This window comes from Sardina pilchardus, chromosome 17, assembly GCF_963854185.1.
Source record: "Sardina pilchardus chromosome 17, fSarPil1.1, whole genome shotgun sequence".
In the NCBI taxonomy this organism is placed as follows: domain Eukaryota; kingdom Metazoa; phylum Chordata; class Actinopteri; order Clupeiformes; family Clupeidae; genus Sardina; species Sardina pilchardus.
The window spans coordinates 4,413,924-4,441,023 of NC_085010.1; the positions used below are offsets into that span (position 1 = coordinate 4,413,924).

The 27,100-nt window shown below is 43.6% G+C and overlaps 1 protein-coding gene across 1 annotated transcript; it reads left to right on the top strand.

The window, feature by feature from the left end:
• Nucleotides 1-1,205: 1,205 nt before the first annotated feature.
• opn4b (opsin 4b) lies at nucleotides 1,206-26,851 on the top strand. Its single transcript, XM_062518804.1, has 12 exons — nucleotides 1,206-1,247; nucleotides 12,771-12,913; nucleotides 13,823-13,956; nucleotides 18,674-18,877; nucleotides 19,114-19,285; nucleotides 19,464-19,625; nucleotides 20,947-21,054; nucleotides 22,521-22,704; nucleotides 22,812-23,023; nucleotides 23,964-23,976; nucleotides 24,192-24,257; nucleotides 26,741-26,851. Exons 1-12 carry the CDS (start codon nucleotides 1,221-1,223, stop codon nucleotides 26,849-26,851), a joined length of 1,536 nt encoding a protein of 511 aa, XP_062374788.1. The 5' UTR covers nucleotides 1,206-1,220.
• Nucleotides 26,852-27,100: the final 249 nt, after the last annotated feature.

Sequence of the window (27,100 nt, forward strand, 5' to 3'; positions counted from 1 at the left end):
TTGTGAATGCATTGATCTTTTCTCCCTGCATACTAGGTCAAGCAAACTCAATGTCTTGCCACTTGCCACTATGGCTGCCCATTTGTGAAACCATGAGCGGTTGTTGAAACTTGCTTAATCAGTTCAGACGTACCACTCTCAATTTCTTCTCTCAGTCCAGAGGATGCAAATGTCTGACATTATAATAATATTTCCACAAATAATTCAAAGTCATAACATAATTTGTGATTGATTTTATTGAACTCAAGAGCACCACAAAAAGACACAAATGTTTCTTGCAGAAAGCTGAGTCACTTTTGGCAACAATCACAACAAACCCTAGCTCAATCCTGGAGGGAAAGTTCTTTGTAACGGATTTAACTATGCAAGTCGATGATACGATGACTTGAAACAAGCAATGTACGTGAGAGTCATTAAGTATGGATTCTAGGCAAGTAAACAGGTCACATACTGTAAGTAGAAGTGTGAAAAATATGCTGAGCTATTTCCCCATGTGTAATTACAGGATGCATTAGCTATGCGGACAGAATGAGGCATTTGAAGCAGTCCTCTAAAACACTGCTCAAAAGTCTGTTTGTGCACAGAGGCAACTACATATTAATTGGAATGAACCTGGGATGGAGACTAAAAGAGATAGAGAGAAAGAAAGAAAGAGAGAGATAGAAATTGCACTTGCTTCACCCCAACACACACACGGACACACAGAGAGAGAGAGAGAGAGAGAGAGAGAGAGAGACACACACACACACACATTCATTCTAGGAAAAATAAATAATTCCACTGCAGGCATTCTTATCAGATATTATACAGTAGGTGAACAGCTGTGGCACACCCACAAGCACACTATAATCTATACTTGCATGTCTGCGCTCACGCACTCCACACACACATTTCCATCCCATACGTAGTTAGGCCACCAAACTCAGCGCATCAGCGGGCTTTAGAGAGGGAAGGGAGGCTGAAGCAGAACGGGCATAGTGCAATCTACTTCTCACACTTTCGGTCAGCCCGTCACGCCGTGAATGGGAAATGAAAAAGTGATGCGCGGTTTATGGAACTAAAGCGTCCGCTCTCTCGTCAACGTGGACACCAGCCCGGCAATGATGACCACGCTCCCGCCGGTCATCAAGGGCACCCCTACTCTGGATCCTCACGGTACCGGTAGCGTAACAGAGACGGAGACACCATGGAATTACAGCGCTGTCAGTGCCTACAAATTGATGGAACTGCCCGCTCTCTCCACCTCGGTAAGCGGACCAGCTGTTATGTATATTACGCGTCTTTTTGCGCACCGTGGCGAGGGATGTATTTTACTCCAGCAATGCATTAGCGGCGGTACGTTAGGTTGTGATAAGTCCAAAAGATTGTGTATTTGGAGGAATGAATTGCGCTGTGGATGTATTGTTTCTTTCTTTTTTAAGAAAGCGCAAGTGTAATAAACGAGCGCACCGAATGAACTTCGGTGTTTGTGAATGACGCGTCACGCGTGCCCGTCTAGTGTCTAGGATCGTGCAAATTCAGGGGCCTCATTTATAAAACTTTCTTACGCACAGATTTGATCTAAGACCGTGCGTACGCTCAAATCCATGCCAACGCTCAGATTTATAAAGACCGTCTTTGACGTGGAAAAGTGCTTATCTCCACGTCAGGTTCCAACCTGACGTACGACCATTTCCTTGTGGTAGTGCCAGGGTACTGCAAGTAATCTGAGGTCCAAATGCGATGAATTCTCAAAATTCCAAGAAGACCAACGATCTCATGTAGTTCTCTAACATATGCATGATCAATATCAGCAGAAGTTGTAAGTAGTAAGTATAGAAGTTGAAGTTTTAACTAATTTTTAAAGGTTGGAAAAGGAAAGTGAAAAAATCCTATAATATTGTAGTGGAGGCTAAAAGTGGAGGCTAAAAGTAAGTAAACGCAGTTTATTCACCCCAGGCATTTCAAAACTAGAGTTTATCAACCTCTCCAAAGACGTATTCACCTATTTCAACTTTTAACATTGAAAAAGCACACTGTATTATCTGCATTCACAATATGAACACTCATCAACACGAACCATTTAATCCAATCTTGAATTTCCCCTTGGGGATCAATAAAGTATCTATCTATCTATCTATCTATCTATCTATCTATCTATCTATCTACCTATCTAGCCTATCTATCTATCTATCTATTTTATAAACACTTGATAATATCCTCTACCATAATCAAACATATTCTGAATGCGTTATGAAACGGCGCATTACCGTGATCACAGAATTCATGGGTTACCCACTTCTTATTTTACTACTACACCCGTGCCATGTCTAGGCTATCTTATCTATTTCATAGCATTCAAAAAAGCAGGCAGGCCATAGAGTCATCTATATATTTAATGTTCCCATCGATATTGACCATAAAGTGTCCATTTACGCTTGTTTAGAAGAGGGAAATATGACTTGCGTTCATGATATTCCAAGCTCCACAACAGAAAGATCATATTATAATGTAGGCTATATATGGACAGGTATTTTTCAGCATCTTTACATCGCAAATATACATAATCTATAGATAGATAGATAGATAGATAGATAGATAGATAGATAGATATTTTATTGATCCCCAAGGGGAAATTCAAGAATTTGGTGTTAACATTCCATTCTCACGGTAATTGCATTGTTGCCTTTATCAAACGCACGTACAGGCGCATTACCGTGATCACAGAATTCATGGGTTACCCACTTTATATAAAAATATATAAAGGTAAATAGACATAATCTATCCTCTGAAAAGCAGAGTTTTGCATCTTCATAATGGCGGCCGAGTTGCAATGAGTTATAGTGTGGGTACTTGATCTGCATGGGTTACTAGATCTGCATGCGTCTGATTGCATAGCCTGTGTCTGATGGCAGTGCCCAAGACCAGATGGCAATACGTGGATAATAACAATTAGGATAATGCAGGCTAAAATATAAAAATATATAAAGGTAGGCCTAAAGGTCACTGGACATTCTTGAAAGTAAACAGTCGCTGACATCGATATTGCTTGAATCCCGACGCGCAGAATGAATGAAGAATGACCGGTGAACTACTTATACTATTCGCTATACAGTAAAAACATAGCCTATCCATAAACGTTCGGTCTACATGACATACAGTATCTCGCTTATAATGTAGTCCGCCGTAGGCTACATGGGCAGTATCTAACCCTGGGTCATATTGGAAACGCCATACTGGCCTAAATTAGTATGATGTACTGTAGGTATTTCCGTCATAAGGTAGCCTACTATGTTCTATTACCAAAGTAAACCTACTACATTTGCCACACATTGCCTACTACATTACTGCAAGCAGAAGGAATAAAAGCAAGCAGAGGACAATGGACATGGATGCATATTTATTTCCAGAAAGCGCTGCTTGGAAAATTATAATTAATTATTCGAACTAACAGCGCATACACATAGGTTAACATCAGATGGCATAGGCTAGGCCTTTACAGTTTTCAATATATGTATTTTAGGTACAACTCAGCCATTGATTGCATTAAAGCCTATGCTAATGATATTGATGAGGGGGCGTGTACAAGGCGGAGACCTAAAATCACCCGGCTGCGCACAAATTCACGTTCATTTGCGATTTATAATGGCCACATCTGCAAGAGTGGCGTACGCACGTTTTTTTGTGCGTACGTTCGTTTCTCTGAATCACACGTACGATCATATCAGAAATGATCTAAGATCAAATGAACGATGGTTTCTACGCGATACTTTTATAAATGAGGCCCCTGAACTGCACATGAATGGGAAATACTCAATGGACTCATTCACAGCGATTATTTCACATGTCACATTCAACAGAAAACACAGACAGAATTTGACAGAATTCTTTGGACAGAATTTGAATGGCGAGTAGTGAGCGTATACCTGACATTGTGGTAAAAACATATTCATGAAATGCTTAGATGAAGTGGTTTGCTCATTTATCATTTATGTGGAGGCGGACCTATTCGATAAAGTGGAGAAATACGATCGTGTATTGTCATCATCTTACAAGAGTGTGAGCAATGATTGTAAAAGTGGGAGAAGGTGGAGTATCCCCTCATGTAGATATCCTGAAGTCTACCACTCCTCGGCTCATTGAGGAAAACTTGTACAAGGTCTAACTGGCGGTTCTGTGGAGACTTTAGTTAAGTGCAAAGTCAAATGCATTTACAGTAGAGTATAGGAGTCTGATAAATCTGTGAAAATTAGAAAAAAATATGGTATGGTATAAGCTTAAGTTAAGTAATGCCTCTCCATCTGTAACCATTGCATTCCCTAATTTCATCACGTGCATTCTGGTTCGACTGAACTTGGCAAACTGAGGGCCTCGAGTCCAAGGTACACAGAGAAATAGTTGAATCTGGCAACAGTTCGTGACTGATGTCAGCCTAACTCCCCGTAAAGTTCTTCGTGAACAGGATGAGCAAACGCTGAAGCACCTGTCCGCACTGGTCAGCGGTCATGACTCACTACGCGCTCGAGAGAGAGTGCGCCTGCATGACTATGTGGAATATCAAATAAATAAATAAATTCTTGCAAACAGGAGTGACGATTCTATTGAATCCAATAGCATGTCTTCTGATATCTTTAGGGAGAATTTGGGAAAAGGCAGTATTTTGAAAACCATTTGTCAAATGGGGTGCTTAGAGCACACTAGACACGACCTTTAATATCGCCAGCTATACTTTTGCCAGGTGTGTATCATACTGTCTTACATGTGGCCTATATTCTCCTAATCAACTGTCCTAAATAGTGAAATGAAATGAAAGGCAATAGCAGCACTATGGATATGAGTGGACACATTTTGTCATGTGTGCCAATTTTCCTTCACCTTGTATTGTAGTTTTTTATACAATAATTTCAATTCAAACGGTTTTACTGTCAGTTGCGCCATTATCATACGGCAGACATTTCTATCACTCAGTGGTATTACAGCATCAGCAATTACTGGCTAATACCAGTACCATGGTAATTCACTAATAATGAACTGAATCCACAATCTTAATAGAATCTTGTTCTGGATGAGGTTGTCAGGATTAACAAGTCTTAGCTAATCACTCTGTGGTATTACTGTCAAATTACTATCAAATCCATTGCCATGTGTGTGGAAGTTTCTTTGAAGATCTAGCATGATAGTTGCAACAGAAATGCATTCTTGTCTGCCAGAGTATTTATTCCAAGTGTGCAGGCTTCTGGACAGTCAGAAGATGGTTTCAGCTCATGGCACGAAGAAGGCATTATTGTGGTCACAGGGTTTTTCTGTGGGTTACATGAAAGTACTGTACACATGAACATCTAATTAGGGCTATATCAAATGATACAAATAAATACATTCAGCATAATGTGACCACTGCTGGTGTTTATTCTGTTATAGCAACTTTAAATGTCCATATTACACAAACATACAAAAAAGAGAAACATGAGAAAGAGAGAGAGAGAGAGAGAGAGAGAGAGAGAAAGACGTAAAGGGTTAAACAGACAGTGATAGCAGTCTGTCTGATTGAACACATTGATTGTCACAGGAGGATTGCGAATGTTTCTGGTCCATTGGTTTTCATACTGTATTTTGCAACTCAACAGTCACCACTTTTAGTCACTTAATCATACTTAATAATAACAGCAACAATAACTGAAAAAAGTAACTACGTAAATGCAAATAAAATGGCACATTTCAGTAACAGATACTCAGGGACTTCACCACTCCTACAGCACTGACCTGTCTGGCATGACAATTTGCACAGGAGAGAGAAGTGCATGGGAAGACACAAAGCTGAGCTACTGCAGGATGTGCCACCTAATGAATAGAGAAGCAGACCTGCTGCCTAATTAACCATAATGATGGAAACTATTAACCTTTTGTGGAGCGTTGCTTGACTGAAATGGGGGTCCTTTTGTGCGAGGGGTATGGATGGCACTACGTGTATAGTATGCAGAGCTCCTATAGCATATAATGGATCTGTGATGTCATGACTGACACACTTTGCAATGTGATTCTTCCTCGTGACTCTGGAGACTATCAGTCATGTGAAAAAAGGATAAAAAAACAAAGAAAACAAACAGATGCGAGAACTTCTTAGAAAATCTCAAGGTCTAAGACTCTCAAAGTATACATTTCAAAATGATTAAGAGTGGGATTTGTGTTGGCAGCAGCATTGTATAAATATCACAACCAGAATGAGTTTCGAGACGGAAAACGAAAAACACAGAGTGACCCTAAGACACCGTGCAAATGCTGTAATTGCTTTGAACTGGTCAACTACGGTCCCTCTCTATACGGCCAGAGGAGAGTCTCTGGATGATGTGCTGGTTGTACAGTTGGAGTCCTAGGTGGCACTGTTGTGCTCCCTATACTTTATCTGCTCTGATTAAGTAGATTCTACTTATCCTGACTCAAGTTACAGGATGCTAAGCTGAGCTTACGCACTGCTGTTTGTGAGTACAGCTGTCTCTCCCGGATAAGTAATGTTCAGGCAAATGAAATGGCAATAAGCTGAAAATAGAGGGAACAAATCTAACTAATTTATAGCATACGCACATGCTTCCATATGCAGACAGGCACCTCTTCTTTCGGCATTGATGAATGTGCACTCACCTGAGAAATGAACAGGGGGAACGAGAAGTTGAATTGAGATTGCTTGTCTGCTCAGAATTGGCTGAGGAGAGAGGGGGCTTGGTGTGGTGGGGTTTGTGTTGTGTTTGGTCACTGTAGCAGCTAATTCATCTCCTGTTTTTACTGCTTCAGAAACAGCTGTAAAAGCAGGAGACCACTTTTGCCTTTTTCACTCAGTGGCAGTGGGAGACATATTCATACTAACCTTCAGTTATGTGACCTAATCTGTTTCATTTTTTTTATATTCATATGATTCTATGATGTCTTGATTCCATACTGGCATCTGTCTCAACTGGACACTAAGGTTTCAGTTGAGATAAAACTTGTCCTTTGACCTGTGAAATACATGAGAATTCTTCCTGTGTTGTTCAGGTATGAAGTATTTAACATTTTACAACATTTTACAATATTTCCATATTTCCAAATGTCTCCCATATTTCCATTTTCCTTCACAATTTCTGTAATGTCTTGGAGTTGCCTTTGTTAAAAACAGGAGATGATTAAGCCGCCACAGGGACCAAACACAACAGCACCGTCACAGAGCTCTGTCTCCTCAGCCAATTCTTCGGAAAGGATTTTCTGTAAGCAGTGATATAATATGATAACATTGTGATGACCTCTAATGTACTCAGGCAAAGGACAATGAGAGAGGAGAGAACAGCACAACTGATGCAACACGGACTCAATTCTTGTCCATTTGGCCAGGGATAATGAAATAGTGCATGCAGCTGTGAAAACGAAAGAATCTAAATGAAAAGGACAGAATAGGGAGAAATGCAACACACCTGGTGTGATCTTCAGGTTGGGCGGTTTGGAAGAAGCTCTTTGATTTTCTGTATTCACCTTTTTTTAAATAGGATCAATCACAGAATCTTGTGGCGGCCGACTAGAATACGCACAGCATCCCCTCTAATCTGTCAAAACTTCAGACAAAGGCATTAGAGGAGCAGGACTGGTGCATCAGCATTCTGCAGTATAGCAGTACAACAGAATAGTCATGACTGACACCTTTATAGACTACACTGAAATGCACCTGTTCTCTGAACAACCCCATCTCTTGTCTCTCATCATTAGTGTATGTATGTGATACTAATAGGACAGTGTAAGTGACATGCGTTGACTCATAACAGTCAGCAATATTCTGGTGGTAAAACTGTTTGCTGTGAGGGTAGCCAAGGTCAGTGACATGGTCTGAATCTCCCTGGGATCATCGCTCTATTTGGCTGTACTCACAGCCCTCTCTCACCCACCAGTTTCTCCTCTCTCCTGGCCACATCACAGTAGCGTGCCGTGCGTGCAGTGGCACACCCTGATGCTGCGCAGTGACACTGAGATCTGGACCTGACTTCCTGCCTCTGACCACTCTGAGTCATGAGGAGGACTCCGCCACCGCCCTCACCTGCTGGGGCGCCTCGTTGACCACTCGACCAAACTCTCCACTTCTCCGGTCAGCACTCTTTATTAGCAGTGCCAAGGTGTCTCTCACATGGCTGCCCCCCCCCCCCCACATCAAGTGACGCGGCCCCGCGAGAGCCCGGGGACCCCCAGCCGCTCCATTAAGCAGCACTAATGAGAGGAGTGCAGTCACGCTCAAGGCAGGAGATATGGGGGCTCTGGCCAGCTCACACTGACCCCTCACCGCCTCACTGCCACATCCTGGACTCTCAAAGTGGGAGTGAGGAGATAAGAGCAATAGCCTGAAATGCTGTGTGCATGTGGCCATGACGGTGTTGATCTGTTACTCCATGTGTGTGTGTAATAGCCCAAGAGATAGCACTTAAACTACTGTGGAGAGACCTGTACAATTATGCATTGGCAATACCTTCACAGACATCCCAACCTGCAAAGTCATTTAAACTATTCTTCTTCCATGTGAGGCTAACTAAGACACACCAGGCACAGGCAAACCATGGACAGAGCTCTCGGAAACTTCACTGATACGTAAGGCAGAGCCACAGACACTTTCGGTGAGTGTTTGAGGTAGAAAATTATCAACATATAGCCTATGAGAACACATCAACCAGATATAATAAGTGTAAGTGAGGTCAATAGCACACACATTCCAAAGATGCTGTACTGAAGTTCGAGGTCAGTTAGAGTTGAAAGGCATGCAATATAACAGCAGATGAACAGTTCACCATCAAATGAGCAAATGATGATAATAATATTAATAATAATAAGCTTTATTTGTATAGCACCTTTTATACACAGCACATTAAGTGCTCCATTTGAACACAATAATAAATAAAAAATAAAACAGGATGAAAACAAGGACAATTCTAAGTGACTCCAAACCTCTGAAAGGTAGAGTATATCACAAATGCTCCACAGCAACTAGGCCCGAGTGAGATTTGAGGAGCTTTGTTTTGTGTCATGACCAACAATATCCCTTAGCTATTCTAAAATCACTGGGCTTATGCCACACAACTAACAGACATCTAATTGAATTGACTGATCCCTGTGTTTACAATTATTCACTTGCCACATGCCCTCTCCCAACTTCCAAATACACATCTTCCTACACATTGTTATGCACTTTAGTTAGCATACAGCATGTACATGTACATGTAAAAGTAGAATACAACATTAGCATTGTAAAAGTAAATTTACTGGAAATATCATCACTGACAAATAAGATCTTAGCTAACATGACAATTACTGAAATATACACTCAGGTCATTTTTTCCAATAAGTAATCTGGCATTAATTTATCTATTATTAGATCATCATTTATCTTGGAAACTTTAAATGATGTGAAAATCAAATAAGTTGTCAATAAGTCGTTACTCGTTCCCTCCAGTGGGTTGTGGCTGTGAAAAAGAGACCCTGGGTAGAACATCTGTGGTGAAAACATCTGTGTCCAGTTGGGGCCTTCACTAGTGGACCATCCTCTAAGCAGCACAGGCGTGCACCTACGCACAGTTCTCAGTGCGCTGACATGCTGCGCTGCCCCAGCTGTGGGAGCGGTCCTGGTGCGTTGCTAGTGTGGACTCAACAGCTGTGCTGCAGGCTGTGCGCTGGAGTTCCGTCCTCATCTAAAAGAGCCGCCGCGTAATGAGGGGCTTTTCTCTGCTGCTCCGCTGACTAAAGGCAGCCCATGTCCTGAACCCAACAGCACATCTATTTGTTGCCATTTCTATGGATTACTGCTGATCATGCTCAAGTGGCACAGTGGCAAACAGCGTGGGGGGGATTCACAGACAGCACCTGTCACCTACTTCACCACTTTTGGTTTAGTAAATAGACATTGATTGCTGCTTTGGATTAAGATATTGATGTGTGTGTGTGTGTGTGTGTGTGTGTGTGTGTGTGTGTGTGTGTGAGAGAGAGAGAGATAGAGAAACAAGTGGCTTAAACACTCTCAGCATGGTGCACACTTCAGCATTATCAACCACCACTACTGTGGAATGCAAATGCAATGCCTGGCCTGAGAGCAGCATGGCCTCATGAACATGACCGTTAAATCTTTATTCAAAGCATTCTGGTAGCCTACTTTATAATAGTGTTACACCAGTGTTATTACATTTATAATACAATACGAACTACATTGTCTCACTGTTATTACATTCATAATTACATTAATGCTTCTCCTTATTAATAATATCAGAACTATACAGTACATTTGGGTTCAAATCTAGTCTTCCAGCAATACAGAATGTGATCAAAATGTCTCAGTGGGGAATGTGAAGCAATGTGGAGAATAGAGTGCTGCAATGTGGCAAGCAGGGAATGGCTGTGGCTGCTTGCTCTTAACTGCCTGCAGTAAGCTCCAGGCCTCTGTGTCTCATGCTCTTTTGGCCGTTTGACTTTACAACGTCACATTTAATATGTCTAAAAACAGAGGGTATTATGTGTTTTAGGAACATCAGACATGGGAAAAGCTATGTGTTTATATGATAAGACAAATGCACTGAAATATTTTTTGTAATCATCTCATTTGAATCAAAAAACATTTATCCTTTTAAGGGAAATTGGAAATAGTTTTCCGAGTTATACAACAGCCTTTACTTTAAAGAACTTTTTTATAATTGTATATGATTTTTATAATTGAGGTTACTTTTACAATTGAGGCTACATTTCTGCATTTTCAGTAAAGATGAAAACCTTTTCATTTGTTTAGTTCACTTCAAATGGCAAACATCTTTAGCAAAAATATGTTACACAAGGATTCAAATATGCATGACACATATGCATGCAGTCAGAAAATATTCACAACCCTTCACTTTTTAAATTTGTGTTATGTTGTAGCTAAAACCATTTCAATTATTTCCAATTATATCATTCCACACTCAATAACCTATCATGACAAAGCAAAAACAGGATTTTGAACAAAAAAAAGCAAATGTATTAAATCCTGAAATGGCACATTGACAAGTATGCAGGCCCTTTACTCAATAATTGAATTAACAACTTTCGTAGCAATTACATCCTCCAGACTTCATGGCAAAACAAATTTTGCACACCGGGAAGTGGGGATTTTCTTCCACTCTTCTCTGCAGACACTCTCATGCTCTGTCAGGTTGGATGAGGACCAACCGTGAACAGACTTTTTGAAGGGTTCTCCAGAGATATTTGATTGAATTCAGATTTGGGTTTGGCCACTCACAAAGTTGTCCCCAATACTCAAGTGCTTTCAAACTTCATTTGACATCATGATGCCATGGCTTGGGTTTTGCTCTGATGCTCATTTTCAGCCGTGATACCTTTTGTGCACCTCTCTCAGAGATGATCAAGTGGAATGTGAGGCACCTGAGCTAAATGCTGATGGTCACAAGGATCTGAATACTTAAGTCAACATGTGGGATCAGCCATCTTAACAACAACAATTATTTTTCAGATAATTACACACCCACAAAGTATTTTATTTGATTTTTTTTACATTTTCATTACGCTTACAGTATAATTCGCCAAACTCCTTGAGAAGTTTAAATGAACTAGCACCAGAGCTAGCAATCTGACAGACAACACTGTATGGGCATATGGGCATAAGAATGAGCATACCACTGGGAAACTGTAAGATGAAAGTCCAACATGTCTGTAAGAATGCAATGGCACAAGATGGCTTTAGTTTGAACATCTTCGGAAATGTATTATAATTTGAGAATGTGTGTGAGAGAGAGAGAGAGAGAGAAGAGAGAGAGAGAGAGAGAGAAATCTAACATTCCAGTTGGCGTTAATATTTGTCTGGTTCAAAATGATACTTAGCTATCATCTCAATTCTATCAAGGCTATACGCTGGAACAGACCAAACTCTTCTTTAATGAGAGGAGCAGACCAGGCCAAGACCTAGGGCCTTGAGTGAGATCTGCCCAATGGTGCCCTTTTCTGCTAGATCTAACTGCTTCAAAGGGAGGTATGAATCTCTCTGATGTTAAGAAGGGCATTTGAACCACTCTGGATAAGCAGAATAAATCTAAAATCTTCTACAGTAATCAGGCCTTCTATGCTGGTGGTGAATGAAGGGTAGACACGAGGAATCTTTGCCGCATCTTTCTGTGTCTGATGAGGCCAACGGATTATTCCATTATATCACGGAAATAACTGTATTTACAGACACTCTCACAAACACACACAAACACACACACACACAGACAGACACACACACACACACACTAGGATGGATGGACACACACAGACACAGACACACACGCACACACACTAATCCACTCCAAGAGGAAAGATTATAAACTCATTAATTCAGCTCTGTCACTCCTCTGATGCGATTTGTATTTTCACTGAAAGTGTAACTAAGTGCCGCTGTGACCTGTCATTGTGTTCAGGTTCACATTCAAGTTGATTGCTCCAGCTTGCCTGTCGATACAGTGATTGACAGCAGTTAGGGTCACAGTATGTGACAGTCACATTCAGATGTGCTGCATCTGTTATGCTGTTGTGGAAACCCCATAATCCCAGGAGGAACTTATCTGCAGTTTTCTCAGGGCAGAATCACCATTATACTAAACGCCAGCTGTACGCTTTAGGTACAGTTGGTTTAAAACTGCTCACACACTAAATCCGCACAAGTCATGTCACATATTTTCTGAAACTTGTCAGTCAAACCGCACAATCCCATACCATAACTGCACAGCATTTGTCAGTTGTCATCAGCTGTTTCACAATCTCATCTTTGCTTCCAGGTGGCAATGGTGGGAGATGCTCGCTATCCCTTCCCCACCGTGGATGTCCCAGACCATGCCCACTACACCATCGGCTCCGTCATCCTAGCTGTGGGCATCACTGGCATGGTGGGCAACTTCCTGGTCATTTACGCCTTCTGCAAGTAAGAGGCATTCCTTTATAGAACCTTTCCTCTTTAGAACCCTTCCTCTAGAACGTTACTCTTCCATCTCGTCCTCTACTGTCTAACCATAATTAACATGCGGCCCACACATGGAATGAATCAGGCTGGGATTGCTTTCAGTGAAATCTGGGGGGAATATTATGTATCAGAATTGACCTAAGACAGATTCTTAAATGGTTCTCAGAAGCAAGGGGATGTACTCTCGAGGCCCAGCATGCTTTGCTCCCAGTGATGTGTTTGTATGCTCCTCACAGAGAGACCTGAGGGGCCTGGAGCCAATTCCCATTGGCAGCAAAACACCTGGAAGACAGTTGGAGAGGACAGATGAGAGGAGTGGAGATGAGAGGAGAAGAGACACAGAAGGAATTGATGAAAGGAGGAGAGAAGAAAAATAAGACATGAGAAAGGATGGAACATGAAAGTGGGAGAGGAGAGAAGATAGGTTTAAGACAGGAGGAGATGGAGGGCGTTTGAGGGAGAGTGAGAAACATGCAGAGAGTAGGAGGGAGGGGGGGCACCGTGAGACAGGAGGAGGAGGAGGAGGAGTGTGAGAGACAGAGGAGGAGAGAGCAGAGCCCAGAGGGAAGAGATTTATCCAATCTCTCAGGTCCAGCCAATCATCTGTGTTGAGTAAGCGCCTCGGGCACTGAGATGGGTGCTGCTGCTCCTCACAGCCAGAGAGGCCCCGGGAGGAAGGTCGCGCTTCAAACGCACACGTTTGATTTATCACAAGACTCATCAGACACTTTACACTACCCGCCCCTGCCCCCCCCCCCCCCCCCCCCACACACACACACACACCATGTTTTTAAACTTCTCATGCGTCTATTCTGTGTGTGTGTGTGTGTGTGTGTGTGTGTGTGTGTGTGTGTGTGTGGTGTCTTGCAGGAGCAGAGGCCTGCGCACGCCTTCCAACATGTTCATCATCAATCTGGCCATCGCCGACTTCCTGATGTGCATCACGCAGACGCCTACCTTCTTCACCAACAGCATGCACAAGCGCTGGGTCTTTGGGGAGAGAGGTAAGACTAGAGGAGCTGCCCATCAGCCTGCTGCTGCTGCTGCTCCCTCAGCCTCAGATGTCCCCTCCATGGGGAAGTCCCAGGCTCCCTTTGTCTATGTGCCCCAAGCCTGTCATCTTATAGGCTTTTCAACAGAATTAAGTTATCAGCTCAGACAAGCTTGAACTTGCAGAACTTGCACAGTAGTTTAACTTTCAAGTCCATAACAGCCCATGACGTCATTCCCTGTGCCCTTGACAATGACCAACTGCATGTCGTGTGTTCACTAAAAGTTGCGTGTAGAAGTTATTTGTCAACAAAGGATTAAATGTCCATTAAGTAGCTGTCAGAATGTGTAATGATAGAGTATGTCCTGGCCTGTGGGCTAAACTGAACTTTATTTGGCCTTGTCCAGAATGGCAAAATGCTTTGTGTGCCCAAAGTAGACTTCATGATGCTGAGATGGAGATGATGCGTGAGTGAAGGGATTGGCCTTTTTTACTGGGAAAGTCATTTGACTAGTCAAGTCAAGTCAATTTATTTATGATATACAACAGGGTTGACCGAGAGTGCTTTACAAATGACTAAATATGGAAAATAACAAAATCACAAATAATAATATAATACAACATACAAAATGGCTACATAAGAAATCAAATCAGATAAAATAAAATAAAATAAAGAGAAACATAATGATGATAGAACAATGGTATAAAAAAACCTTTGCTTGGCGCTTGGCTGTTTTGATCATCTCTGCCATTTCTGCAAACAGTAGTGCGACCAACACAGCCCTGTAGAGTGACAAGGACCAATGTGAATTCTAAAACCTTTCAAGATTCAATTCACAATAGGAAGAGCTCTTCTTTCAGCACTGACTCATGAGTCATCGTTCTGTCATTCTGTCAGCCTCACCCGAACTCTTTAGTGTCCAAAGTTTTGGAGTTATATTGTCACTTTTAGACTTTCAAATAGGCAGTTATGTCTAACTTCATCCTTTTTTGTGATGTGGCATTTGAGTAGCCATGCTCTTGTCTTTATGTGTAATGCAATGCATTGTAATAAACAAGTAGACACACATACTGTTACGTGTGTAGACACAGACAATCCTCTCCTCACTCTCTCTATCTATCTATCACTATATCCAGTTGTCTTGCCCTTCCTTTACACTTGTCTTTAATTAGTTTCTTTCTCTCCATGACCTTTCATGTTGTGCAGTTCTCCTGAAAGCCTCCCTGGGCAGTTGAAGATTATGAAGCATGATTGCAGACTCATGGCCACATATTTGACCCACAGACATTTGTACGCCCGTGGCTATATATGGAAGCCTGCGATATTAATGCCTTTCATCGCCTTCCATCATGGCCATGATCTTATTGGCTTGGCTCGGGTCTCCTAGGTGACTGAAGGACCTCTCTGGCCTCAGAGTAGACGATTAGACACCATGATCCGGTGCCTCAACTCATTAGATAATCTCATGACCGTCTTCTGAAATGGTCCATGTCAATTCAGAACAGAGCAGTGATGCAGTTTTACTGTCTATCCTCTATCTTATTTTCCATGGCTGCTTGGCTTTGTAATCCTTCCAGAAACTTCACACTTTTACCTCAACACTCTGAGAATGTGGACATGATCTGACGCATTATGAATCAAAATTCACTTGACTTCCACTCATCCTTTGCATAGCCACCAGCACTGTCTTTAAATGCCAGTTGTTTCAGAACTTTTCAGAACGTTTTGCTCTTCATATATGGTCAAACTTGTGGTACATATTTCAGATAGACACATTATATTGTACATGGATGCAAGCATATAAAGGCATCCCCTCTTCCTCTCTTTCACACACACACATACACCTACACATACACCCACGTGTGCACACACATACAGTAAGCGCGCACACACACACACACACACACACACACACACACACGCACACACACACACACACATACACACACATACACACACATACACACACATGCGCGCATACACACACAGCCTCGTGCACACACTCAAATACTGTACAGACACTCGCCCCTCATTTGTTTGATTGAGTAGAAATCCCTTGAACAAAGCTAAACCTTCATCGCATTCTAATCCTCTAATGGTCTCTTCCCAGAAGTGAGGCACCCACCGTTACAATCCTGCCTGTGTTTTGATTCCAGGTCACTTATTTCCTCTCTCTCTCTCTCTCTCTCTCTCTCTCTCTTTCCCTCTTTTTCTCTCTCAATCTCTTTCCCTCAGTCCTGCCTCCTGATTTTCTCCCCTTCTTCTCCTTTTGTTTCTTTCATTGTCACTCTCTCCTTTTTGTGCACTATCTATCTACTTGCCTTCCTTCATTCCAACTCCTCTGGTCTCGTTTTTTTTCCCTCCTCGTAGTTACTCCAAGCTTCTCATCTCCCATTGTGTTATTGTCTGTGCCTCATTCCATTTCAGTATTAATCACTTCCTGGACTACCATCAGGGAAAGGCTTTAATTAATACTGTTTTATCTCTGAAAGTGGGCACACGCTCATCACAGGAAAGCCAGAATTCCTCCTCAAATAGTCCTGACTGAGCTTACCAATGGGGCTCTCTCAGGGCAAACATAATCCATAAACAAAGACAAGTAAATACATAACCCATTTTCTTTAATCTGTCAATCTGTTTCTATGATTATATTTATCCATTTGTTTGTTGTGATTATTTATACTGATATTAGATGGTACTTAGGAGTTGCTGAGTAACCTTTTATGCACTCTTTATATGAACAAATATGACATTATAAGATGCAATCATATTTTCCTTGTGACAATCACAAACATTTTGCTGAATGTTAACTTTGGATGTCACTGTAACTCACTGTTGTCTGTGTATGTGCCAAGTGCTAAACAAAAAGAAAACATCCTCAATCAAAACAAAAGAAACCTCAAACGAATCAAAAAGACAGGTGACAGATCAAAGCAAACTCATTCAAGCGAGGCTAAATCTGCACACTGTTTGATGCTTTCAGACTGGATTTAATCATCTGGCCGTCACTTCGCCCTGTCAGACCCTCATCAGGTAAAAGACGCCCACCTGAGAGGGTTAGCTGTCAGGCCAGCTGTGACCCTTTAGTCGGGCTGCTAAATCAGATGGTATTGGACAGTGAAAACAGCTCAACTAAGTCCCACTCCCAGCATCATCCTTGGTGAACACATTGAGAGGAGCCGAGCAAGACTAGTATAATAATAATAATAATAATAATAATAATAATAATAATAATAATGCATTTATTTTTCATAATGCTCTAGACACTCAAAGACACTTCACAGTTTCTATACACAGGTACAGACAAACAGACAATGTACAGTACTAGACAAGATTACATAAACAGAGGAAAGAAAACACACAGGTGCATGGATAAAGCAGAGGGCAAAGCTAGAGAGGTGGGCAATGAAAAAAAGAAAAGGAGGAGTTGGGAAAGTCTTTTAAAAGAAAAAAGTAAGTTTGAAGATGTGAGTTTTGAGGGTCTATTTTAAGGATGGATGTTTGACTATTTGGTGGGGGAGGGCGTTCCAGAGGGAGGGGGCAGCAGCTGAGAAAGCCCTGTTGCCTCAGATCTGGAGTTTAGTGCAGATGGTGTGTTTGCATCGATGGACCTTGAGGTGGCAGGTGGGAGTGTGGCAGATGAGGAGGTCAGAGAGGTATAGGGGCAAGGTTAGTGCTTTGAATGTGAGGAGAAGTATTTAGAAGTTGATCCTCTGCTTGACTGGGAGCTAGTGGAGGTTGTGGAGGAGAGGGATGATGTGGTCACGATGATGGGTGGAGGTGAGAAGGAGGGCAGCTAGTTCTGGTCGTATTGGTACTTTATTGGTAGTTTTGTTGGGTAGTAAAGAATGCTGTTGCAATGGTCTCCTGGTGATGTGGTTGACACGTGGTATAAAGTAGGGGGTGTGGCCGAAGAAGATTCTAAGGTTGCTGGTGGAGGGGGTGATGTTGGAGCCATCAATGTTAAGTGAAAAGTTCTGGTGAGGGAGTTTGGATCAATTATGAGCATCTCTGATTCATTGCAGTTGAATTGGAGAAAGTTTTCTTGCATCCTTTCTTGCATTGTTCATAGAGGTTATTGGAGTTGAAGTGAATTTGAAGTTGAGTAGCGGCAGCTCGTTCCAAGGTTTTGGACAGAAGTACAGTAGGAGGTTTGAGATGGGGCGGTAGTTGATGAGAGGGGAGAGTGAGGGGAGGCAGGCCTTGGCGAGAAATGTGGGGATTGGGTCAAGGGGAGAGGTTGACGACTTCATACTGGTGATGATGGTGGATACATCGGCTTCAGTGACTGGAGTGAGAATGTGAGTGGGATGGAGGAGGGGGAGAGGAGTGGGGGTCCAGGGGTGAAGAAGGGATAACTATGGGCCAGTTGGTTATGGATCTTGGTTTTGAAGAAGGAGATGAAGGAATCACACTTGGAGGTGGTGAAGGAGTAGGAGAATGTGTCCATGAGTATCTCAGTGAACTGGAAATGAGCACAGATACTAGACACAGAGATACTAGAGACAGTGCAGCCTACCTTCTTGTGGCTTCCCCCATGAAATTAGCACCAATAATACATACTGTGAATAATAACCATTACTGTATTGTATGTGTTACATTTTGTCTGCTTAATTAGCCAAATAAAAAGTGAATGACTGAATGAATACTTAATGAGATGGTTTCAGTGTGCCTCAGTGTTTCGGAAATGAGGTTTCAGTGTCGTGTCTCTGTTGTTCCCCTTTGGCAGCCTGTGAGTTCTATGCCTTCTGCGGGGCTCTGTTCGGGATTTGCTCCATGATTACCCTCATGGTCATCGCAGTGGACCGCTACTTTGTGATCACCCGGCCACTGGCGTCCATTGGGAAGATGTCCCGCAAGCGAGCCCTGCTCATCCTGGCAGCGGCCTGGATTTACTCCATGGGCTGGAGTCTGCCTCCTTTCTTTGGATGGAGTGAGTTTTTTGGGTTATCTCTCTCTTTCTCCCACTCTCTTTCACTCTCTGTCTCCTTTCATTGTCTCTCCTGTTAACCCATCCACATGCTTTCTCTCTTACACACAGACACACACACACACACACACACACAGACACAGACACAGACACAGACACAGGCACAGGCACGCACACGCGCACGCGCACACACACACACACACACACACACTTTGATACAGTGTCATTTGTTGCTATAGGTGCCTATGTCCCAGAGGGCCTGATGACTTCCTGCTCGTGGGACTACATGACCTTCACTCCATCAGTGAGGGCCTACACCATGCTCCTCTTCACCTTCGTCTTCTTCATCCCCCTCTTCGTCATCATCTACTGCTACTTCTTTATCTTCCGCGCCATCCGCAACACCAACAGGTACCAAGGGGGCAGTTAAAAAGATTACACAAGCCATAAGACAGCAGTTACAGTTCCTCATGACGCAAATGATTAAGATATCAGTGCAGCAGAATCAATTGGGTGATGATGGAGAGGGTCAATATGGTCTTGATTATTATGCATGGTCACTTCTCATCTCTCTTGTGTATGCTGTCAGGGCGGTGGGAAGAATCAATGGGGAGAGCACGAAAGACTCTGTGAGGAGGTTCAACCACATGCAGAACGAGTGGAAGATGGCGAAGGTGGCTCTCATCGTCATCCTCCTTTATGTCATCTCCTGGTCGCCATACTCGTGTGTGGCACTCACTGCCTTTGCTGGGTAAGGGTCAGTCTGTTCATTTATACAGAGCTTACAACTTACACTCAACTTCTTTAAACGTCTTATCCTTTAACAACTGAACCGATCAGTTACAGTATCACATGTTACATTGGTGGTGGTTGAAGTGAGGTTCCACTGTAAAGTGCTTTGGGTACCTACTGTATCTGTACACATTGTTTATACTGCATGTCCATATCTATTTTGCTCTTATAAGGATGAAACTGAGAAACTGATAGACGCCGGGTCTCATAGAAAACAAATGATGCTGTAGTCATGTGTGCACAGTAATGGTTCCAAAACACAACAGCAACTGCAACACTATGTTTACATAATGCCTTATCTACAGTATGTGCAGTGTAGTAGCAATAACATTATGTCAGGCTATTATATCAGATCATTCAAATAATACTCCATTGTTACAACCATGCAGAGGTCCTCAAATTATCCAATAAATGTATTTTTGTAGGATAATTTGAAACTTTGAAAAAAGTGTATGTACAACCTCAGTGTGAAGGTCATTTAGGGGTGCTGCTCAGCAGTTCTGTCAGAATACAGTGTTACGGCAGCTAAAGGCCACACATGTAAGGCCTTCATGTGTCAAACATGTCTCATTATTTAGCCAGTGAGTGAATGTTCCTGTCGTCTATGTTTGATCAGTAATGAAATAGTTCCCTGGCTGGTAGGTTCATTATAACCAGAATAAATGTGACCTACTGGTAATCATTTCTTTCATCTTTTCAAATGGTAATGACATGCTAATACTGTAAACAACAGCATGATGTGGCTGAAAAGTAGCAGTTTTGTTTGCTTATCTAATGATTTGGACTTCTGTCTGTAAATTTCCATTTTGATAACAAAATTTGAGGGTTACTTCACTGCACTGTCACCTCTCCAGGCAGCTAATTTTCTACTTTAAATAAACCCATGAAATTACAAAATATGTTCAATGAAAATCTTAATTATTGTTAGAAACACAGTTAGACAAAAGTATTACCTTGTCCTCCCAAAGGTATCTATGGACAGAAATGAGAGAATATAATGAATATTCTCCTTTTAAGCAATGAGAAAACAAGGGTATTTGAGATCTTTGAAATCATAATTCGCTTCATAACTATTTAACAACATACCAGTACAGTACCTGCGTGCATACTGTATATCTCCACATGTTCATGTTTTTGAGCAGAACAAGGTTACCCTGTTTCTCTGAAGATGCTCTAGTTTTCAGCTAGCTATTACCTTCTCTCATGTGAGTTATACAACACCCATTTGTGAGTCCATCGTGTTTATGTTTAATCTGTTTCTTCCACTTTCCTCCCTCTAGCTATGCAGACAAACTCACACCATACATTCATTCTGTGCCGGCGGTGATTGCCAAGGCCTCTGCCATCCACAACCCCATAATCTACGCCATCACACATCCCAAGTACAGGTACAGTGTGTTGTTATTACAGTATGCTCCCCCTCCCCTCCCCTCCCTTGCCACACACACACACACACACACACACACACACACACACACACACACACACACACACACACCACCATCACCATCACCATCACCATCACACGGCAATTATGGCAGCTGCACTGTTGAAGTAATGGAGAATTAGTGACCCGACTTTTACTTCCATTAAATGATGGCAGCTGGGCTTTTGTAGACACAATCATACATGTTAGAACAAAGACGTGACAGGAATTGAGCAGGCCCAGGTCTGACCGATTGTCTGGCAGCGACGCTACTGCAGCTCCAGCACGCCCCGTTTTTGTCGTAAAGCACATATGGCAGCGGTAAGGTCATAAGTAGTCAGGCCCATAAGGCCAGCCTGACTCCACGTGTCGAGGGGAACACATGCACGTTTGTTTGGCAGCATTTCAAAAGCTCAGGGGAGAAATGAGAATTCCCAGCGAAGGTGTGACCTTTCCATTCGGCAACACATCAACCGTGACAATTATCATAACGCTAAAGGCTCTCGAGTTTTTAAGTGCTGTTTTTTCCCTCCTTTATATACTTGAAATGTCAGGCCAAATTTACTCTGTTGCAGGTGTAAGATAGAGCCGAGAACAGACACCGAAATCATGAAAGCAAGAAAAGATGTCAGAATATTTGGACTGCTGGACTGGGCTGTTTGCTATCATCGTGTCAAATTTTATTAGAAGTTCATGAACAGTTTTTACGGGCCGCGGAGAGGAAAAAATAGCAAAAAACAAAAACTGTACAGGTGCCTGAAGCGCTCTGCCCTTTGAAGGAAAACGAGATAATCCTCTCCAGGGAAGAGTGACTCACTTTGCCTCCTAACAAGCAAGCAACTCGGTGTTTATGCACTCCAAGCCCTCTTCCTCTGGAGAGGAGAAAGATGCTTTCGCAGGCCGCCCGAGCCCTCCGCTTTGAAATCCAGCACTCGCTGAACACTCGGTCCAGCCGAGTCCAGAAATGGGAGATGTTGTGATTGCACACACTTGTCTCACACAATCTTTCACTGTAACCTTTAAGAGGAGGAAATCAATGCTGGAGTCCCAATCCAGCCCTTCATACACCTGCGCACCGCTCACCTCCCCGTTTTAGGTCGGCTGCAGTGTTACAGCACTTACCCCACACTTCACAAACCACATGTGTCATGGTCTATTTATCCTCACAGTCAGAGATGCTCTCAGAGCTTTCAGGATAGGGATAATAATATATCATATTCCTGCAATCATGCTCCATCTGTATCCTATGACGCTTGTATTTAGCATTAACCCTGTAACATCTGTGAATGGGTCTGTGAAATCAGTCCACCCCAGAGATGTAATGCTGTTCTGGAATTTGCATTCACACTATATTACAATCACCAGATCATGTGATGGCTGTACCTTTGTCCCTGGTTCCCTCTGGTCTCTGTTCCTCTCTGTCCTCAGGTCAGCCATCGCTAAGTATATCCCGTGGCTGGGCGTGATCATGTGTGTCCCGCGCCGAGACCGCTTCGCCAGCAGCAGCTTCATGTCCACCCGCCGCTCCACCGTCACCAGCCAGTCGTCCGAGAACAGCAACTACCACCGCACCGTCAAGCCTTGCCTGTCCTCCGTGTCCGACAGCGAGTCGGTAAGAACCAGCCTCGCCCCTGCCCGCCCTGCACATCTCCACGGCTAGTGTGTGTATCTCGGTCAGTGCTCAATTGTGGGTGTGTGGGCATGTGTGTGCTCACTCAGGGGTGGACAGATCTGGACGGAGATCTCTCCAGCATGGGTTCTCGTCCGGTCAGTCGGCAGATGTCCTGTGACGTGCCGAGACGGGACACTGCGGAGCTGGTCAACCTGAGGCCCACCAGCTCGCTCAAGGTCAAAGTGCATCGTCTCGATTCCGGCACCGCGGACAAGAAGTCGGGCCAAAGCCCAACAGAAGTGGGTCGCAGCCGGTCTCAGCAGATCAGAGTGAGTCGCTACTCTCGTTTCATACGGCACGTGACCCATGCATGTGTGACCAATATTAACAACTGCACTCATTATTTACCAGTCTTAAATCATTTCTGAACTCCCAAGTACCTAATCCACTTGCACATATTATACATTTTATGAGCAAGCAGTACTCTGGAACCACTTAAATAATTCCATTAGTAGAAGTTCTCAGTGGTGTACCAGATCCATTTTCTAGTTGAGGTTCAAAAGAACTACAATGTGAGTGGTCCATCACAAAACAACTCCATGGAAAGAGACGTATCAGTTACAGGCAATAATCTAGAGCAAATCAATCCATTTGTGCGCCATAATACGAGGAAATGGAAAGAGCGTGTTATCCAGCCAAGGTGGTTGTGTAACTGACAGAGACATGCTTTAGCATAAATGCAGCAGGTCATACATGATCAGATTAGTCCCCAGAAGAATTAAGGCTATTGGGTGGATTGTGCAACAGCGACTGCAGAGTTTCACAGCGTTTCACACTGTGGGAAGATTTCTTAGCGCCATTTTCCTTTTTTTATGTGAATGAATGCAAGCCATTGAACATATCGACTTGTTAGGGGTGAGTGAGACATTGATTTTCCTCTAGTTTTTCCACTGGCCAGCCGAGGCCGTCCGAGGGACGAGGCCCTGGGCTCTAATGGGCTGGCTCAGCTCCACAGGCTGATGTGGGTCAGTGTCTGCCCGGCCAGGCCGGCTCTCCGCGGCCTCCACCGCCTCCGCTGCCAGATTAGTGCTGACTCCCTTTCCTCGCTGGCCGGCCTAATCTGACGGTCCCTCTCATAATCCCGCAACTGGCCAAGAGCGGGAGTGTCCATATCCTCAAGGCATCGTTCGATGACCTGCTTCTCAGCGGGAAAAACTAATTCCGCTCTTTCTAGCGCGGCAGTGGGGTTGAAAGTGCAGTGCTTACGTCACTGTCTTTACTTGTTGCTGCTTCTCTTATCAGTGTGCATGGACAGTGAAGGAATGACCAACCTGCCGTTCCGAGACAGCCATAACAATCATTTTTATATCATTGTTTCCAAAGGAATACACCTGTTTATTAAAATCTACAGTGTATTGCTACATTTCAAAATGGCCTTTCAGTTCAGACCTTGCGTGTCCTTCCCCCTTTTTCTGTCTTCTCTGTAGACCCTGATGGATGCAGACGCCGTCTCCCTGACTGACGTCACCGTGGCCAGTCGTCTACCCTCACTGGTTAGCAGCTATTGATTTCAGGGCTCTTGCTCTGCCTGGCAGATTGCCTCCTTTTGCATGAATGAGTTTGTTTTAGTCGGTCTCTGAGTGAGTTTTCCAAAACACAATCAAACAGCAGCAACACACATCCACTTGACCACCGAAAGGACACAGACGAAGCACTTCGGAGCCGTCCACCTCTGACCCACCAGGGGACACTGCGTCACGTTAAAGATGGGAGGCTTCGTCCTAATTGTGTTCCGCGTTCTGTGTCACTAAGGACCCTTCTGAAATATGGAAGAGCCGGCGAGTCGGCCGGAGTTAATGGAAGATGCGTGAGTGACGCTCCCGACTCCGGCTCTCTGCTCCCCCGCCTCACTCCTGCGCCTCGTTGGCCTGTGTGGTGTGTGCCGCGTCCGGATGAGGAGTGGGAGTGTTTGTGACGGCTCAGTGGCCACTGGGAGAGCTGTTATCGGGGACATCATCAGCCACATTTGCGCTAATTGTGGAAGAGATGGCACTAGACAGGTTCTCGGCTTTTCCCCTCTGCTGTGCCCTCTCTCCATCTCTCCTCCTCATCCCTTTCTCCTCTTGCAATGTCTCTTTCATTGCAGTCGGCCTCTTTCTCTCTTCCTCCCCCCTCACCCTCTCTTATCTTTCGTCCAGACTCCTTATCTCTCTTTCTCTCTGCCCTTCTGATTCCATCTCTTCTTGGCTCATATTCTCTTGCCCTCTCCCCTCTCTCTCTCTTCCTATCTTTCACTCTCTCTCTGTCTTCCTCATCTCTGGTTCTGTCAGTATCCTATGGTTAGAGGGGAAGCTTGTGGACATGGCTCATTAATGGATTAAAGGTTGCCCCTCTCAATGTTTTGGGACTCACTGAAAAGAAAAATTGGTTTGCTATTTTAAGGGCGGGGATGTTTTTGCATGAACAAATGCATTGTTTTTCCCCTGAAATGTCCCCACTAATGAAAGGTTATACTCCAGATTTTTCCAAGAAAATCCGTTTTGATGACAAGAATCTCAAAACAATCTTGTAGTCTCTATGGGTTTGATGTGAACAAGACTCCTCTAGCGCCACCCCCTGACTGATATCGATACATCCGCCTGATCCCCACTTGAACCAAATTCTCAGGACTCTCACTACTATATAAATTTATCCTATTAATTTCCCAAAGGAGATTTTTCTTGATCTTAGCATCAGACATCTGTGTTTTTTACACAGAATTCTTCCCATGAACCACATGACCTCAGGGGCTTTGAATTTGCTTTGTTTTAACCAAACAACAAGATGGTCAATTTACACAAACTATTAAACTAAGTAAACAGGAAAAGAGTCATATCCTACTACTAACGTTCAGCATAAAATGTCATCTCTGCTCCAAAAACTAAAGGGGCCTTTGGTACTTAACCATTTCAGCTCTAGGCTGCCATCTGGTGGAATCATCTCACTCAAAAAAGAACTGGTCAATTTGGACCAATCTGCATTGTGTCCCCCAAAGGGAAAGTCTGGGAAGTGGATCCACTGTTCCTCAGGTCTCTGATATCACCCACAACAAACAGCCACTGATCTCCCTCTGAGATGAATGAAGGGTGAAAGTTCCTGTTGTTCCTCTGTAGGTGGAGCAAAACGAAATGTGCCCCGCATATTGGATTCTGGATGCTAAAAGCTTTCCTGGCTGGAGCAGGGGTCTTTTACAAATCTCTGAGAATTTTTTTATAATTATTTCCTCATTTCCTAAGAAATTATGGATATTCAAAGAACCCCATCACCAGAAATAGTTTAGCGTACCTTCAATAAGTAGGGCCTGAAAGGAAATGAATGAAAAGATAGAGAACAGTTGCTGTTATACTGTACTTAAGAATGTTGGTACAAAATGTATCCTGTAACTAGTCACTCGTTTTGAAAGTTGTGGAAGGATTATCTTGCACAGGAATGCATTGCACTTCACAATAGCAAGTCATAAATATAATCTGACAGGCCAGATAAGAAACATACTTTAATGAAACCTACATTCCAAAGCAGAATGATATGCTCTCTCTCTTTCTCTCTCCTTCTCTCTCTCTCTCTCTCTCTCTCTCCTCTGTTGCAGCCATGCACAGTCATGGACCATTCGAGCCAAATACCTTCCATCATTGTCACTTCAGAATCCAGCCCTACCTTGACCTCAACCAGTCTCCGTGGCAACCGAGCTGGAAAGAGTATTCCATCCAGCGTGGCGGAGCCTGCCGGTGCCCCTGAGCTGGCCACTTCCTCCTCCACTCCCCCGCTGCCTTAAGACTCTGATTTAAACCCCAGCCTCTTTATCTCTCTCTGTGCTTGAAGTCCAAGTAAGGCTTTCTCAACAAGAAACATGCACTGTTCCTAATCCCATCCTTTTGACCCGACTTTGTAACCAGTTTTCATCGTGCACCTCCACTCGCCTGCCTCAATGTGTGACATTTTCCACGTCATCGTCTGTTTTTGATGTAATTATGCGCACGTTTCTGTTTCATCGGTGAAGCCGGACTGTGAAGGCTTCTACGGCAACGCTGCAGAGCAGGGCACGAGTAGAAGTGTGCAGTGGCTCTTCTCCCGCATGGCTCACTCTGTTGCAGGTGGACAGGGGCCCTAGGGGGGCGCTAGGGGGCGCTAGAGGGCGCTTGGGGGCGCAGTGTCCTAAAGGGTGGAGGCGGGGTTGGACCTGTGAGGGTGCGATGGCTGCCAGGACCTGGTGTGGTGTAGAGTGGAGCGTCCAAATCCTGCAGCGTTAAAGAGCAGATAGAGTGCCAGCACTGTAGAGTAACACTCCAGCCCCAAAGAGGGAGAGCTACAGCTTTCTCATAATCTCTGCAAGAACAGCATAATGGCTGCCCTGGGAGAA